The 15,404-nt window shown below is 54.0% G+C and overlaps 1 protein-coding gene across 3 annotated transcripts in view; it reads right to left on the reverse strand.

Annotated features, from left to right (window-relative positions):
- Positions 1-15,404, reverse strand: part of BRF1 (BRF1 general transcription factor IIIB subunit) — a 65,745-nt gene that overhangs the window by 35,194 nt on the left and 15,147 nt on the right. For all 3 annotated transcript variants that reach the window (XM_039462783.2, XM_039462782.2, XM_010343891.3), the window contains one exon: positions 12,154-12,327. In XM_039462783.2, the coding sequence (XP_039318717.1) occupies positions 12,154-12,327 (174 nt within the window). The remainder of the gene's footprint in view (positions 1-12,153; positions 12,328-15,404) is intronic.

The following is a 15,404-nucleotide window of genomic DNA, read 5'->3' on the forward strand; positions in this document are numbered from 1 at the left end:
ACCTTCTGGAAAAGGCAACACTATGGAGAAGACACCAGGCCAGTGGCCGCCAAGGGCTGGGGGGAGGGAGGGTGCTGGGCGGAGTGGAGAGTTCCAGGACACTGCAAGCGCTCTGCACCATACCACACTGGGGTGTTTTGCGTGTTTGTTAAAACCCAGTAGGCAAGGCACCAAGAGTGAAAGTTAATGTGAATCGTAGACTTCCGTTACCAATAACTTGGCAAGACAGGCTCATCAACCCCAGCAAATGTACCAGCAAGATGTTAGCAACGTAGAGAAATTGGGGATTGAAGGACGAGTATGGAAACTGTAGTTTCTACATAATTTTTCTGTAAACTAATAAGACTGCTCTAAGAAATGACCTCTATTTGAGGCCGGGCATGGTGGCTCACGCCTGTAATCCCAACACTTTGGGAGGCTGAGGCGGGAGGATCACTTGTGATCAGCAATTTGAGACCAGCCTGGCCAACATGGTGAAACCCTGTCCCTAATAAAAATACAAAGATTACCCAGGCGTGGTGGCAGGCACCTGCAATCGCAGCTACTTGGGAGGCTAAGGTGGGAGAACAGCTTAAACCCAGGAGGCGGAGGTCACACTAAGCCATTATTGCACCACTGCACTCCAGCCTGGACAACAGAGCGAGACTCAGTCTCAAAAAAAATGAAATGAGCCGGGCGCGGTGGCTCAAGCCTGTAATCCCAGCACTTTGGGAGGCTGAGGAGGGTGGATCACGAGGTCAAGAGATCGAGACCATCCCGGTCAACATGGTGAAACCCCGTCTCTACTAAAAATACAAAAAATTAGCTGGGCATGGTGGCGCGTGCCTGTAATCCCAGCTACTCGGGAGGCTGAGGCAGGAGAATTGCCTGAACCCAGGAGGCAGAGGTTGCAGTGAGCCGAGATTGCGCCATTTCGCTCCAGCCTGGGTAACAAGAGTGAAACTCCGTCTCAAAAAAAAAAAAAAAAATGAAATGAATTCTATTTAAATAAGAAAAAAAGCAAAACAATTCAACAGAAGCTTCATAAAGACAAAAAGGCCAACAACCACATGAAAAAGTACTCAACTGCATTAATCATCAGAAATGCAAACAAAAACGTGACACCGCCACATGCCCGTGACGTCACTGAGTGCCGGCAAGGATGTGGGACAAGCACAGCTCACCCACGCTGCTGATGGAAGCATGAAGTGGTACAACCGCCTTGGGAAAAGGCCTGGAAGTTTCTTATAAAACTAAACACGTGCCTCTGACCCACCTACTCCACTCCTAGGTATTTACACGAGAAATAAAAACGGGCTGGACGCGGTGGCTCACGCCTGTAATCCCAGCACTTCGGGAGGCCAAGGCTGGTGAATCACGAGGTCAGGATATCAAGACCATCCTGGCTAACACAGTGAAACCCTGTCTCTACTAAAAATACAAAAAATTAGCCAGGTGTGGTGGCATGCACCTTTAGTCCCAGCTACTCAGGAGGCTGAAGCAGGAGAATCACTTGAACCTGGGAGGGAGAGGTTGCAGTGAGCCAAGATCGCACCACTGATCTCCAGCCTGGTCGACAGAGAGAGACTGTCTCAAAAACAAAAGAGAAATAAAAACAGATATCAGCCAGGTGCAGTGGCTCACACCTATAATCCCAGCACTTTAGGAGGCTAAGGCCAGCAGATCACCTGAGCCCAGAGTTCAAGACCAGCCTAGGCAACACAGTGTGACCCTGTCTCTACAAAAAATCCAAAAATTAGCCAGGTATGGTGACAAACACTTATCGTCCCAGCTACTCAGAGGCTGAGGTAGGAGGATTGCTTGTGCCAGGAGGTTGAGGTTGCAGTGAGCTGTGACTGTGCCACTGCACTTAGCCTAGGCCACAGAGTGAGACTGTCTCTAAAAAGAAAAAGAAAAAAGAAATATGTCCACAAAAAGAATTGTAGAAGAACGTTCATAGTATCTTCATTCAGAACAGCCAAAAATAGGGAGCAACCCAGGCATCCATTAATACAAGAGTACTCTGGCTTATATTCATACAGCAATAGCAGTCAGCAAACTAAACAACATGGATGCCTCTGAAAATCATGTCTGCCGGACACAGGGGTTCACACCTGCAATCTCAGCACCTTGGGAGGCCAAAGCGGGCAGTCACTTGTGGCCAAGAGTTGGAGACCAGCCTGGCCTACATAGCAAAACCCTGTCTCTACTAAAAATACAAAAGATTAGCCGGATGTGGTGGCATGCACCTGTAGTCCCAGCTACTTGGAAGGCTGAGGCATAAGAATCACTTGAACCCAGGAGAGAGGCTGCAGTAAGCTGAGATTGAACCACTGTACTCCAGCCTGGGCAACAGAGCAAGATTCTGTCTCACACACACACACACACACACACGCACACACGGCGTGTCAAGTGACAGTTTACAGAGCATTCCAGAACAGGCATAACTGGTCTGTACAGGAAGGAAACAGCGCAGTTGCCTCTCGAGGGGCTGGACTGCTGGAAGGGGCACAAAGCCTGTCCACTGAGCCGGCTCTGGCCTGACATGACCGGACGCAGAGGTGTGGCCGATTCTCAGAACTCCCCAGATGGAGCAGTTGGGGCCTGTGCATCTCACCTTAAGCCAACTTCACCTTCAAGGGAGAAAAAGAAACGGGAACGATCCTCTGTTCTACTCACTGGAAGGGCTGCCTGCGGAAGGGCTGTGGGCAGTACAGAACCAGGGACTATCCTCCCTTCTACTCAGCGGAAGGGCTACCTGCGGAAGGGCTGTGGGCAGTACACACACATCTGCAGCTTGCCTTGAAATGTGCCGAAAAACAGGGCGGTGAGGGCAGCATGGCTTTGGGAGTGGACCGCAAGTGTGAGCGAGAGACTTCATGATTCACTTCAACTTTTCGGGTGTTTAAAAAAAATTTTTTTTTTGAGACAAAGTCTTGCCCTGTTGCCCAGGATGGAGTGCAGTGGCGCAATCTTGGATCACTGCAACCCCCACCTACTGGGTTCAAGCGAGTCTCCAGCCTCAGGCTCCCGAGTAGCTGGGACTGCAGGCGTACACCATCAGGCCTGGTTAGTTTTTTTGTATTTTTAATAGAGATGGAGTTTCCCCATGTTGGCCAGGCTGGTCTCAAACTCCTTACCTCAGGTGATCTGCCCACCTCAGCCTCCCAAAGTGCTGGGATTACAGACGTGAGCCTCCGAGCTCAGCAGAACATTTTCTTAATAAAACAAATGGGAGCAGGTGTGTACATTTTTAAAAGGAGCTTGGAATTAAAACATTTAAACAAGTTAAAATGACTGTTCTCCTTGAAACAAAAATCACCCTCCACTGATCCTCGTTCACCTGGCTCTATTAGGAGCTTTCAGGAAAGTTTCCAGAGAACATCACATTCCCTCTGGCTAATCCTAAGAGGGCCCATTAATGCCTTTGGGGCCCACCCTACAGGTCCCCCAACTAATGAGCACCAGGGGCTCTGGAGGCTCTCCTGGGTCCACACAGTTCCTGTGTCCTCCCAGCAGCCCCTCCCTTCTGCTGAGCAGCTGTTTCCGACCATCTGGGAATGACAGAAGAGGACTGTCTGAGGGCCCCAGCATGTGAGAGCCTTGATTCCACCAGCTGGGGCCTCTTTTTGCCTCCCTCCTGGCCCCTGCCACGCTTTGCCAGGTGGCCTTCTGGTCAGCGCACCTGAGTGCCAGCTGGAGGAGAGACACGTGAGCACAAAGGAGGGTGGGTGACACACGCCTTCAAAGGGCACCAGACGTTCTCCAGCGTGGCACAGGCACGCGAGGCTCCCATCAGTGGCCAACACTGCCCAGAAACGGTCCAGTCGCAACGGCGCAGCCCTGCAACCCGCTGCGGAGCCACTGCGCAGCCCAGGCCCCAGGACCAAACCAGGCTTCCCCACCACAGCTGTGGCCAACACAGCGAGGGGGCACAGGGAAACTGAGGCCGCCCACACCACCTGCCTGGTTGCACAATGCTTGCAGGGAGGAAAAAGTACAGAGGGATCTTCACTCAAACAGACACATTTTCCTTAAATCTCTAAAAGTTTAGAGATTTAAATAAGACAGAGCTAAAACATAAAAGAACAAGATACTTCTCTCAGGAGTCTTACATAGAAATGTTTTTACTAGATATCCAAAAAGAGAATCCAGAGAAACTGCCCTTGTATATAAGCCCCATAGAAAGGGCTGTGTCTGGTCGGGCGCGGTGGCTCAAGCCTGTAATCCCAGCACTTTGGGAGGCCGAGGCGTGTGGATCACGAGGTCAAGAGATCGAGACCATCCTGGTCAACATGGTGAAACCCCGTCTCTACTAAAAATACAAAAAAATTAGCTGGGCATGGTGGCACGTGCCTGTAATCCCAGCTACTCAGGAGGCTGAGGCAGAAGAATTGCCTGAACCCAGGAGGCGGAGGTTGCGGTGAGCCGAGATCGCGCCATTGCACTCCAGCCTGGGTAACAAGAGCGAAACTCTGTCACCAAAAAAAAAAAAAAAAGAAAAGGCTGTGTCTACAAGTCAGCAGTGGAGATGCCAGCAGGGGCCCCCCGAGTGGACATCACCATTCCCGGCCCCATGGGACTGGAGAGAGGACCGCAGTGCTAGGACAAGGAGCGAAACCTGAACCTTCCAGAGTTGTCCAGCCGTGCACTGGTTCTCGACTCTCGGCACCCACCCAAGCGACACCCGCCTTCTGCAAACCCCCACTGCTCTGGGTGCTCCCCACCAGCAGCCAACACCACTGGACTTAGGAACCCACGGCCCAGCCAAAGCTCCATGGAGAGCAGCAGCCCCAGCCCCGCCCCGCCCTGCCCTGAACGCAGGGCCCAGCCAAAGCTCCCCGGAGAGCAGAAGCAGCTGCAGCAGCCCCAGCCCCAGCCCCAGCCCCAGCCCCAGCCCCAGCCCCAGCCCCAGCCCCAGCCCCAGCCCCAGCCCCAGCCCCAGCCCGAACGCAGGGCCCTGCCAAAACTCCCTGGAGAGCAGCAGCCGCAGCAGCCCCAGTCCCAGCCCCGCCCCGAACGCAGGGCGCAGCCAAAGCTCTGCGGATGGCAGCAGCCCCAGCCCCAACCACGCCCCGCCCCGCCCCACCCCACCCCAAACCCACAGCCCAGCCAACGCTCCACTGAGAGCAGCTGCCCCAGCCCCAGCCCCAGCCCCGCACCGCCCCGCACCGCCTAGGACAAGGCCCAGGCAGCACTCAGCACTAAGTACCCGACCAAGCACCCACATGGGAGCCTGGCAGGCAGGCGTGCCTGGACCAGGCTCTGAGGTACCCTGGCTTGGGAGTGGGGCCGCTCACCCCAGCACTCAGCACTCAGTACCCGACCAAGCACCCACATGGGAGCCTGGCAGGCAGGTGTGCCTGGACCGGGATCTGAGGTACCCTGGCTTGGGAGTGGGGCCGCTCACCCCAGAGCTCAGATGCCCTCAGCACCCCGAGAGCAGGCCCCATCAGGACCCAGGCCCAGGCCATGAGCAGCCCTGCACCCCCTAAACTTCCCAGGGACCACCCTGCTCCTCCGCCTGGAAGCATGGCAGAGAGTAGGTATGCTGGAAGTCCCTGAGTGACTGATTCAGGGTGGAAGGCCTGCTGGCTTTTATTCTTATAATAAAGCAGTGGCTCATGCCTGTAATCCCAGCACTTTGGGAGGCCAAGGCAGGCAGATCACCAGCTAAAGAGATCAAGACCATCCTGGCCAACATGGTGAAACCTTGTCTCTACTAAAAACACAAAAATTAGCTGGGTGTGGTGGCGGGCACCTGTGGTCCCAGCTACTCGGGAAGCTGAAGCCCCTCTCCAGACCCCTCGGGTCTCCAGGTAAGAGCACGTGTGTCACTGCTGGGCCTCGCCCACCCCCTGCACAGTGACCAAATCCCTGAGCCACTGCTGGCTGCCACCCCCACAGTGGGCTCCTGTGTGCAGGACACCTCAAATAATCTAACACCTCACTGCTGTGTTCATGCATGGCCTCTGTAAAGTTCAAGAATACCCAGGTGCCTTCTCAAAGCTCCCTGCTCTGAAGACTGAGCCTCCCACACAGCTGGGAGCCTGGCTCTGTCCCACCCACACCAAGATGGTCCCAAGGATGATGCTGCAGCTGTCCAGGCAGCCACCTTATCTTCCCAGCCCCGGGCTTTTGGGCACACGCATTCGACCAGGCATATGGATGGTCCCAGGAGGAGCTCAGGGGCACGGGGGTAAGGTGCAGTGTCTCCGCCCAGGGCTCCTTCCAGTTCTCGCCAATTCTAATGAGCTGTCATAGTCTAGGAGTGCCAGGCCAGAATGCCTAAGGACAGGAGTTCAAGACCAGCCTAGACATCATAGTGAGACCCCATCTCCATTAAAAAATACATATATATGGCTGGGAGCGGTGCCTCATGCCTGTAATCCCAGCACTTTGGGAGGCCGAGGTGGGCAGATCACAAGATCAAGAGTTCGAGACCAGCCTGGCCAATATGGTGAAACCCCATCTCTACTAAAAATACAAAAATTAGCCAGGGATGGTGGCGCATGTCTGTAGTCCCAGCTACTCAAGAGGCTGAGGCAGGAGAATCACTTGAACCCAGGAGGCAGAGGCTACAGTGAACCGAGATTGTACCACTGCACTCCAGCCTGGCAACAGAGCAAGACTCCTCAAAAAAGAAAAAAAAAAACAGCTGATCCTTGAACAACAATATGGGTTGAGGCACCAGTCAGAAATCTGCATATAACTTTTAACTCCACCAAAATTTAACTACTATAGCTTACTAGTGACCGGAAGCCTACCAATACAGAGAAATTTATAGCCTTGAGTGCTTATATTAGAAAGAACAGGCCAGATACAATAGCTGACACCTGTAATCCCAACACTTTGGGAATCCTAGGTAAAGGTAACTGGAACCCAGAAGTTTGAGAGTAACCTGGGCAATATAGTGAGACCCCATCTCTAGTGCGCCAATGGTCCCGGCTACTCAGGATGCTAAGGCCAGAGGATCGCCTAAGCCCAGGAGCTGGAGGTTGCAATGAGCCGTGGTGGTGCCATGGCAATACAGCCTGGGAGAACAGAGGAAGACCCTGTTCTAAAAAAATTTTTTTTAATTAGGCCGGGCACGATGGCTCAGGCCTGTAACCTCAGCACTTTAGAGGCCGAGGTGGGCGGATCATCAGGTCAAGAGCTCAAGACCATCCTGGGCCAACATGGTGAAACCCTATCTCTACTAAAAATACAAAAATTAGCCAGGCGTGGTGTTGACACCATTAATTCCAGCTACTCAGGAGTCTGAGGCAGGAGAATCGCTTGAACCTGGGAGGCGGAGGCTGCAGTGAGTTCGGGTCACTGCACTCCAGCCTGACAAGAGAGTTAAGACTCTGTCTCAAAAAAAAAAAAACTGCTTTAAACAGTGTTATTTCCATTAAGTAACAGATTTAGGGGAAATGTACATGATATAATCAATACCAACAAATATATTAAAAGCATGTGTTTGATAAAATTCAGTACTTTTCATGACAAAAACTCTTGGAAAATTAGAAAACCAGGTAACATCCTTAAGCTGATAAAGAGCCCTGTACACATAAGTCTACCGCAGACACATACAGGGAAGAGCAGAAAACACCCCTCCCGGGACAAGAGAAAGCCAGGCATGTCCCCTCCCCAGGCCCATGCTGAGTCCTCAGCATACAAAAGGCAGGACAGATATTGAGAGGTATGTGGGTTAACAAGGAAGAACCAAAGCTGGGTGGGGGGCTCACACCTAGAATCCCAGCACTTTGGGAGACCGAGGTGGGCAGATCACTTCAGCTCAGGAGTTTGAGACCAGCTTGGACATTATAGTGAAACCCTAGCTCTACAAAAAATACAAAAATTGGCCGGGCACAGTGGCTCACGCCTATAATCCCAGCACTTTGGGAGGCTGAGGCAGGCGGATCTCCTGAGGTCGGGAGTTCAAGACCAGCCTGACCAACATGGAAAAACCCCGCCTGTACTAAAAAATACAAAATTAACCAGGTGTGGTGGTGCATGCCTGTAATCCCAGCTACGCAGGAGGCTGAGGCAGGAGAATCACTTGAACCCGGATGACGGAGGTTATGGTGAGCCGAGATTGTGCCATTGCACTCCAGCCTGGGCAACAAAAGCAAAATTCAGTCTCAAAGAAAAAACAAAAACAAATAAACCAGTGTGGTGGTGCATGCCTGTAATCCCAGCTACATGGGAGGCTGAGATAGGAAAATCGCTTGAGCCTGGGAGGCAGAAGTTGCAGTGAGCCAAGGTTGGGCCACTGCACTCCAGCCTGGGCAATCAAATGAGACCCTGCCTCACGGAAACAAAGAAAAGAAAGGAAGAACTGAAACAGGCATTATAAGCAGCAGCCACAGCTTCGTACATTAAAAGACAGACTCCAAAGCTCAAATAGTAAGACCGACAACTGAATTCAGTAGGAATGAATATATTAATAATGTCAACATACGAAACTCGGCTACACCTCTGCTATGCCAGGAGCAAGACACCACTGATGGGCCCCCTAGGGGTCCGTGCTGGGCATGCCCCTGTTTCCAGGTCAGCCTTTTGGAGGCTTGAAATGGCCACTTCTTTTTTTAGACGGGGCTCACTCTGTTGTGCAGCCTCGACCTCCTAGGCTCAAGCAATCTTCCCACCTCAGCCTCCCCGGTAGCTGGCACCACAGGTGTACACCACCAGCCATGCTTTTTTTTTTTTTTGTAGAGACAGGGTTTCACCATGTTGCTCAAGCTGGTCTCCAACTCCTGGACTCAAGTGATCCTCCTGTCTAGGCCTCCCAAAGTGACAGGATTACAAGCATAAGCCATTGCACCTGACCTGAAATTGCAACTTCTTCATGCCTAATGATGTGGGCACCTTCTGATTCCCTCATCAGCCATGCTCCTGATACCTTCTTCTGACCACCTCAACCGTTATCAAGGCCCTGTCCTTGAGGAGGCAGCAGAGGGGGAGGAACAGGAATACAGGGGTTTGTGGCAGAACGAGGTGCTCGCCAGAACAAAGGGGCAGAGAAAGGAGCCTGGCTTGTCAGAAGTGTGGGCTCTGGAAGCCCATCCCAGACCCCAGAATGAGCCGAATGCACATGGCCCCTGCTGACCCGATGCACGTTTCTGCAGCCTGAGAGAGGAGCAGGTCCGAGTGGAGTGTGACGGCTGGCGGCAGAGGCCTTGCTCCCATGCATGGCTAGGTGTGGCATGGAGGTTGAGGCTGGAGGGCCATGGGAGCTAGGCATGTTCTCCGCAGACCTGCTCTGTGGAAACGGGTGATGGCACCATCCACAATGCTGGCCCCAGGGCTCAGGCGCCCTCTGGGGCTCACTGGCCTGTCATCATCCCAAGACATCCTCTCCCATGCAGGCCTAGGGAAGCCTGGCTGGACAGGAACAAATGTCAAAGACTCACAAACCAGCCGTGGGCAAAAGCTGCAGTAACAAATAGAGACACACAGCGGAAAAAGCACACTGGCCAGAAACCACCTGCTCAGCAATGGCATGGGTGCCCATTCCAGCCCCAAGTCTCTGCCTGGCATGTCCAGGTCCTGCATCTCAGCTCTGCTGCCCAGGCAGCCTCCCTGGGCTGGGAGCCAGGGGCAGACTTGGGCCTGGGGTCAGCTGGGCCTCGCCAGACTCGGTGGGACTCAGCAGTCTACTCCTCCTCCAGGAATCTGGGACTGGCCGCAACAGCCGCCAAGGTGTGGAACCAGGAGGGGCGGTGTGTGTGCAGAGCCTCTGGCACTTTTGGGGGATGGTGGATACACCTGAGGAGGAGACCACAGTGAAGGGTGGGCAGGAGGAATGAGCTTGGATGTTCTTAAATCAAGCCCTTGTTCCTTCCGAGCGAGGACCTTCTGTGTCCAGTCCTGGGCGCAGGGCACTAGTCCCACCCATGGGCTGGACGATGTGACAGGAGGATCCTGGGGGTGCCTCTCCTGGGGTGGGGAGCCACACATCCCACAGCGTGAGCTCACTGCACAGGACCCTCTGTGTCCTGTTGGTGGCGGAGCTGGGGTGGGGTGGCGGGTGCTGTGGTGCCCTGGCTAACCGGGAGGCATCCAGAAGTTGAGTGGGAGTGGGCTCTGCTCCTCAGCCTGCAGGGGCTGCCTGGGTGCTGTGCATCACCCCTAAAGGCACATGTGCACTGTAAACACTTTAACGCAGAAATGACAAATTCCAAATGTTAAAAGGACATTTTAAGGATTGAGTGCAGTGGCTCACGCCTACAATCCCAGCACTTTGGGAGGCTAGGGCAGGTGGATCAGTTGAGGCCAGGAGTTTGAGACCAGCTTGGCTAACACGGTGAAACCCATCTCTACTAAAAATACAAAAAAATTAGCTAGGCATGGTGGCGCATACCTGTGATCCCAGCTACTCGAGAGGCTAAGGCATAAGAATTACTTGAACCTAGGAGGCAGAGGTTGCAGTGAACCGAGATTCTGCCATTGAATTCCAGCCTGTCTGAAAAAAAGGGGGACATTTTAATGAAACCTCCTGATACTGAGGGTTGCCTGGCCAGAGGCACAGCCACTGTCTTCCAGAGCTGATTACCCAGCTCACCGTCTCCCGGAGCCCTCCCCATAACCCACTCAAAAGAGAAGCCAGCCACCAGGATCACCTGGTACCCAGGACAGTTCTCGAGGGGGACCAACTGGAAAAACACAGACAGGAAAGAAAAGAGTTCAAGATAAGAAACTGCTACACTCAGGAAGACGGGAGATTACAAGAAAGATTCAGAAAACACAGAGAGCTCTTAGAAATTAAAAATATGAGAAATAAAACAGCTCTGCTGGAAAGTCAAGTTCAGGCACTGTCCCAAAGCAAAAAGACGACAGTGTGCAAAAGAAGGAAGAGATAACCACGTCAGTGTGGCAGGTGGAGTAACCAGAAGAAGGGAGAGAAATCCAACAACCAATCAACAGAAGCTCAGGACAGGAGGCGGTCAGATGCCAAAGGCCTGCTGGCCTCTCACTGCCATGAGATTTCTGAACGTGGAGATCAGAGACAAGGTGCTAAAGCGCAGCAGCCGCACAGCAGGGGCCGGGAGCCAGAGGGCCACGGAACTGCCCAGACAGAATGCTAGGGGCAAGGCGACACAGCAGGGGCAAAACCTGGGAGGCAGACGTGTGGCCCGGCACGCTGCCCCCACCAGACACAGGGCGGGGACTGAGAGGGGGACCGCCTTCGGAGGGTTGCAGCTCAGAACCCATCCCTCTCTGAGGAGCAGCTGCAGAAGGCACCTCACAAGACGAGGAGGGCGTGGTCCAGGAAGCAGAGTTCCATGCAGTGGAGATGAAGGGAGCCCCCAGGGAGCAGGGAAAAGGTGCAGGTGCACGGCAGGTGCGGACAGCACAGAGCAGAGGCTGGAAGGCTCTGGGCTCCCCGGTCCAGGTATGGACAGCACAGAGCAGAGGAGGCTGGAAGGCTCTGGGCTCCCCGGTCCAGGTGTGGACAGCACAGAGCGGAGGAGGCTGGAAGGCTCTGGGCTCCCTGGTCCAGGTGTGGACAGCACAGAGCGGAGGAGGCTGGAAGGCTCTGGGCTCCCCGGTCAAGAGGCTGAAGGCAGCTTCTGACCCATGTGTGTGTCTGCAGAGGGCAGCAGTGGACGCAGGGCCAGATGCACACGCCGGACACTGGATCCTCTGCATGAGGCCAGGCTGCACAACACTGCTCAGCCTAGCCCCTGCCAGCCTCTCCTCTAGGAGCCAGCAGCCTGGCCTCAGAAACAGCCAGCCTAGCACCATGAGATCCTGTTCTCACCCACCGCCCACAGCCGCAGGCACTCAGAGCCCACCTGGCTGTAGCCCACTCAGTAGCAGGACCCCACCTGCTCAGACCAGGGGGCGGCCCAAACCACAGGGGATGTGGAGACAGCACCCAAGGCACGGCAGGTCCACGGGTGGGAAGAGTGCAGGGCATGACTCCCGGGGACCCACAGAACCCTGGCTCTGCATACCCAAGGGCTGTGTGAGGAAGGCAGGTGCCCAGCTCCCCAGTTCTTTAATCCAGTAAAAGGAGACTCCAAATTCAGAAAGCCCTGCATCAACTGAGAAGTTCCTCCCACAAGGCGTTTTTCAGTAAAAGACAAACATCAAGTTACTGCAACTACCAAGTCCCAGTATTTGACGGGAGCCAACTAAGCAACAAGACGGGGCCCTCTGAGAGGCTCCCAAACCAAAGGATACGTGGCGTGCCCTCCGTGCGGCAGACCAGGTAGAGGCAGGCAGCGATCACGTGGGCCATCTTCCGGCCGCGGGTCAGGTGCCGGCTCACGGCCATCTTGAAGAAGTTGAAGGCGGTGTCCAGGCAGTGCTGGTTCAGCTGCAGCTGGTTCCCCAGGTGGTGGATGTGGCGCCGCCCTAGGACAGCACGAGACAGCTCTTAGTAAAGGTTCCTGCAGAACGTGGCACGGACCGGACCACAAGGCCGCAGTCGCAACTTAAGAATACAGATTTGTGCTTTTCCGCATAAGTGTCTGCACTCACTTTTGTATGTGGGTTCCACTTTTTATTTATGGACAGTAAAATGTTAATTTCCTGTGACCTCCACGCGCCATGAGACGCGGTTCCCTAGATTCCAGGTGGTGTGTGCAGTGTGGCTGAATGTGCCTCTCTCCAGGGACCTGAGGTGCAGCGTTGTCTGCCAAGGGCTCAGTTTGAGCTGGCTGGCCAGTACGACGCCCCTGACTGTCCTGGGCTGCAGTGGGAATGCCCCTTTTCCTATAGCCACATGTCCCAGTGCCACCTCTCCTTCCCCAACTGCAGGGAGGCCGGGTCAGCCAACCCCTCCCTTTGTCAGCAGAGCCCACTCTGCTCAGCCCAGCCCCCGCCAGCCTCTCCTCTAAGAGCCAGCGGCCTGGCCTGAGAAAGGGCCAGCCTAGAACCATCCCCTGCACCTGCCCAAACGGAGGGCCGTGGCAAGAGCACGCCCAGCAGACCAGAGGACACTGGACCCTCCTAGGGGCTGAGGTGCTGGAGCTGGCTGGGACAGCAGCATCCGAGCGCACACACCTCCTTGGAGCAAGACCTTCCCAAAGCTGTGGGTCACACACGATGGCATCAGGAGGGGAGCGGTCGGTGGAGGTGCCCCGCAGGCAGGAGAAACCTCAGGAAACAAAACCCAATGCAGAGCACAGGCTGCATGGGAAGCGCCTGGATCAACCTCACAGCTCCACTCTGTCTGCAGTGTCATGGGCAGGCAGAATCCATGGGCAGGCAGAAAGAAGCCCAGTGGGGTACCCAGAGGACACATATGGTGGGTCAAGGCTCGATTCAGAGGAAAGCTGCCATCATGAAGATTCCAGTTCCTACTGCATCCTCCAGCACCCAAATCCACAGTCCTGCAAAGACTACCCAAGGCGGCCGCCACCCCCATACAAAGTCAAAAACTGACCTCCCAGATTTATTTAATAAGGGCTCATGGGCTGGAGGAGGTGAGGGCTGATGCTCTGCTCATGCCACATTTCACTGACGATGACAAGCAGCAGAGGTGGGCAGCTGCTGAGCCTGTACCCCAAGGAAGCTGGTGGCCAGGGTATACAGTCTGGTGGGTCTGGGTCAAGCCTCACACTCTGCCAGGCCCCTGGCAGTCAGCAGCACCACACGGAGCCCAGCCCTGCTGTGGCCCTGCCACTTTGAGCACCCACGGCGGCCTGGATGGAGTTCATGGAGCTCTGAGGCCTGCAGTCCAGTTAAACTGACATGGAAGGCTGGTCACTGTTTCCAGAGCTGAGGCCTGGGCAGAGCCAGGACCCTGACAGAAAAGACAAAAAGGCCGCAGTTCTAGCTGCCGCCTGTGCATGTGCAGTGCCGGCCAGACGGACCAGCACAGACAATCCCCAGGGCCCAGCAAGGCCCAGAAAGAAACAGAGTCAGCTGTTTCTGACTCTGTTGGGTGACCCACTGAAGCTACAGCTCCTTACCTACCAGCTCTCTGGGGTATGTTTGGAAAATTCCGTAACAAAACGTGAGAGAGAGGTCCTCTCTAGAGGCCACACACTTGAGGCTGGTACTGGATTGGATCCCAAGCCCCAACCCCACAGGCAGCAGCTCATGCTCCCATGCAAGGGTGCTACGATCTGAATGTCTGACTCCTCCTAAAATTCCTATGTTGAAATCCTAACCCCTATGGGGATGGTATTAAGAGGCAGGGCCTTTAAGGGTGATTAGGTCAGGAGGCAGAGCTCTAATGATGAGCTCAGTGCCTTTAAAAACGGAACCCCAGAGAACTAGCTCAGCCCTTCAGCCAGGTGAGGCCACAGTGAGAAGGGCTGTGAGCTGGGAGGCAGCTCTCACTAGAGAGCTGGGGAGGAGGCAGCTGTCTTCTCCATCTCCATTTCCATTTCAGACTTCCGGTTCCAAAGCGTGAGAAACACATTCCTGCTGTTCCTGCTGTTTTGTCTGCTGGTCTGTGGTATCCTGTTACAGCAGCTCAAAAGGAGCTGGGGGCTTATGATGACTGCAGTCAACTATTACCATCTTCTTTCAATACAATGCACATACGGTAAAAGTTACCCTCTGAAAGCACACATGGTGTTAGCACAGTCACAGAGCCGTGTGGCAATCACCACAACCCTGCACATTTCTCATCAGCCAAAAAGAAACTCCATCCCATCACACTTTCTCCCTGCCCCAACCCCAGTAAATTTTTTTTTTTTTTTTTTTTTTTGAGACGGAGTTTCGTTCTTGTTACCCAGGCTGGAGTGCAATGGCGCGATCTCGGCTCACCGCAACCTCCGCCTCCTGGGCTCAGGCAATTCTCCTGCCTCAGCCTCCTGAGTAGCTGGGATTACAGGCATGTGCCACCATGCCCAGCTAATTTTTTTTTGTATTTTTAGAAGAGACGGGGTTTCACCATATTGACCAGGATGGTCTCGATCTCTCCACCTCGTGATCCACCCGCCTCGGCCTCCCAAAGTGCTGGGATTACAGGCTTGAGCCACTGCGCCCGGCCTAACCCCAGTAAATTTTTAACTCATGAGCTGGGCAAGCATCATTAGCAAACTGAATAAATAACGACTTAGGCACGTGTACAGTTTGCAAATGCACAAAGATGTTATTAATAAACACAAATAACATAAAAACCAACTACTAGTTAGCTAGCCATAGCCTTCATTTGTTGGAAATCTAAGGAGACTCACAGGCTATGGCTAGCTAACTAGTAGTTTACTTCTAAAAGTAAACTCAGGCCAGACAGCGTGCCGAAGAAGGTGGATCACTTGGGCCCAGAAGTTCAAGACCAGCCTGGGCAACACAGTAAGACCCAATTGCTAACATAAACAAATAAGCAGCTGCATGTGGTAGTGCAAGCCTGCAGTCCCAGCCAAGGTAGGAGGACTGCTTGAGCTTGGAAGGTTGAGGCTGTAGTGAGTCATAATTTCGCACTGCAGTCCAGCCTGGGCAGCAACTGAGTGAGATCCTGTCTTCAAACAAACAAA

The sequence above is a fragment of the Saimiri boliviensis genome, chromosome 2, assembly GCF_048565385.1.
Source record: "Saimiri boliviensis isolate mSaiBol1 chromosome 2, mSaiBol1.pri, whole genome shotgun sequence".
NCBI lineage: Eukaryota > Metazoa > Chordata > Mammalia > Primates > Cebidae > Saimiri > Saimiri boliviensis.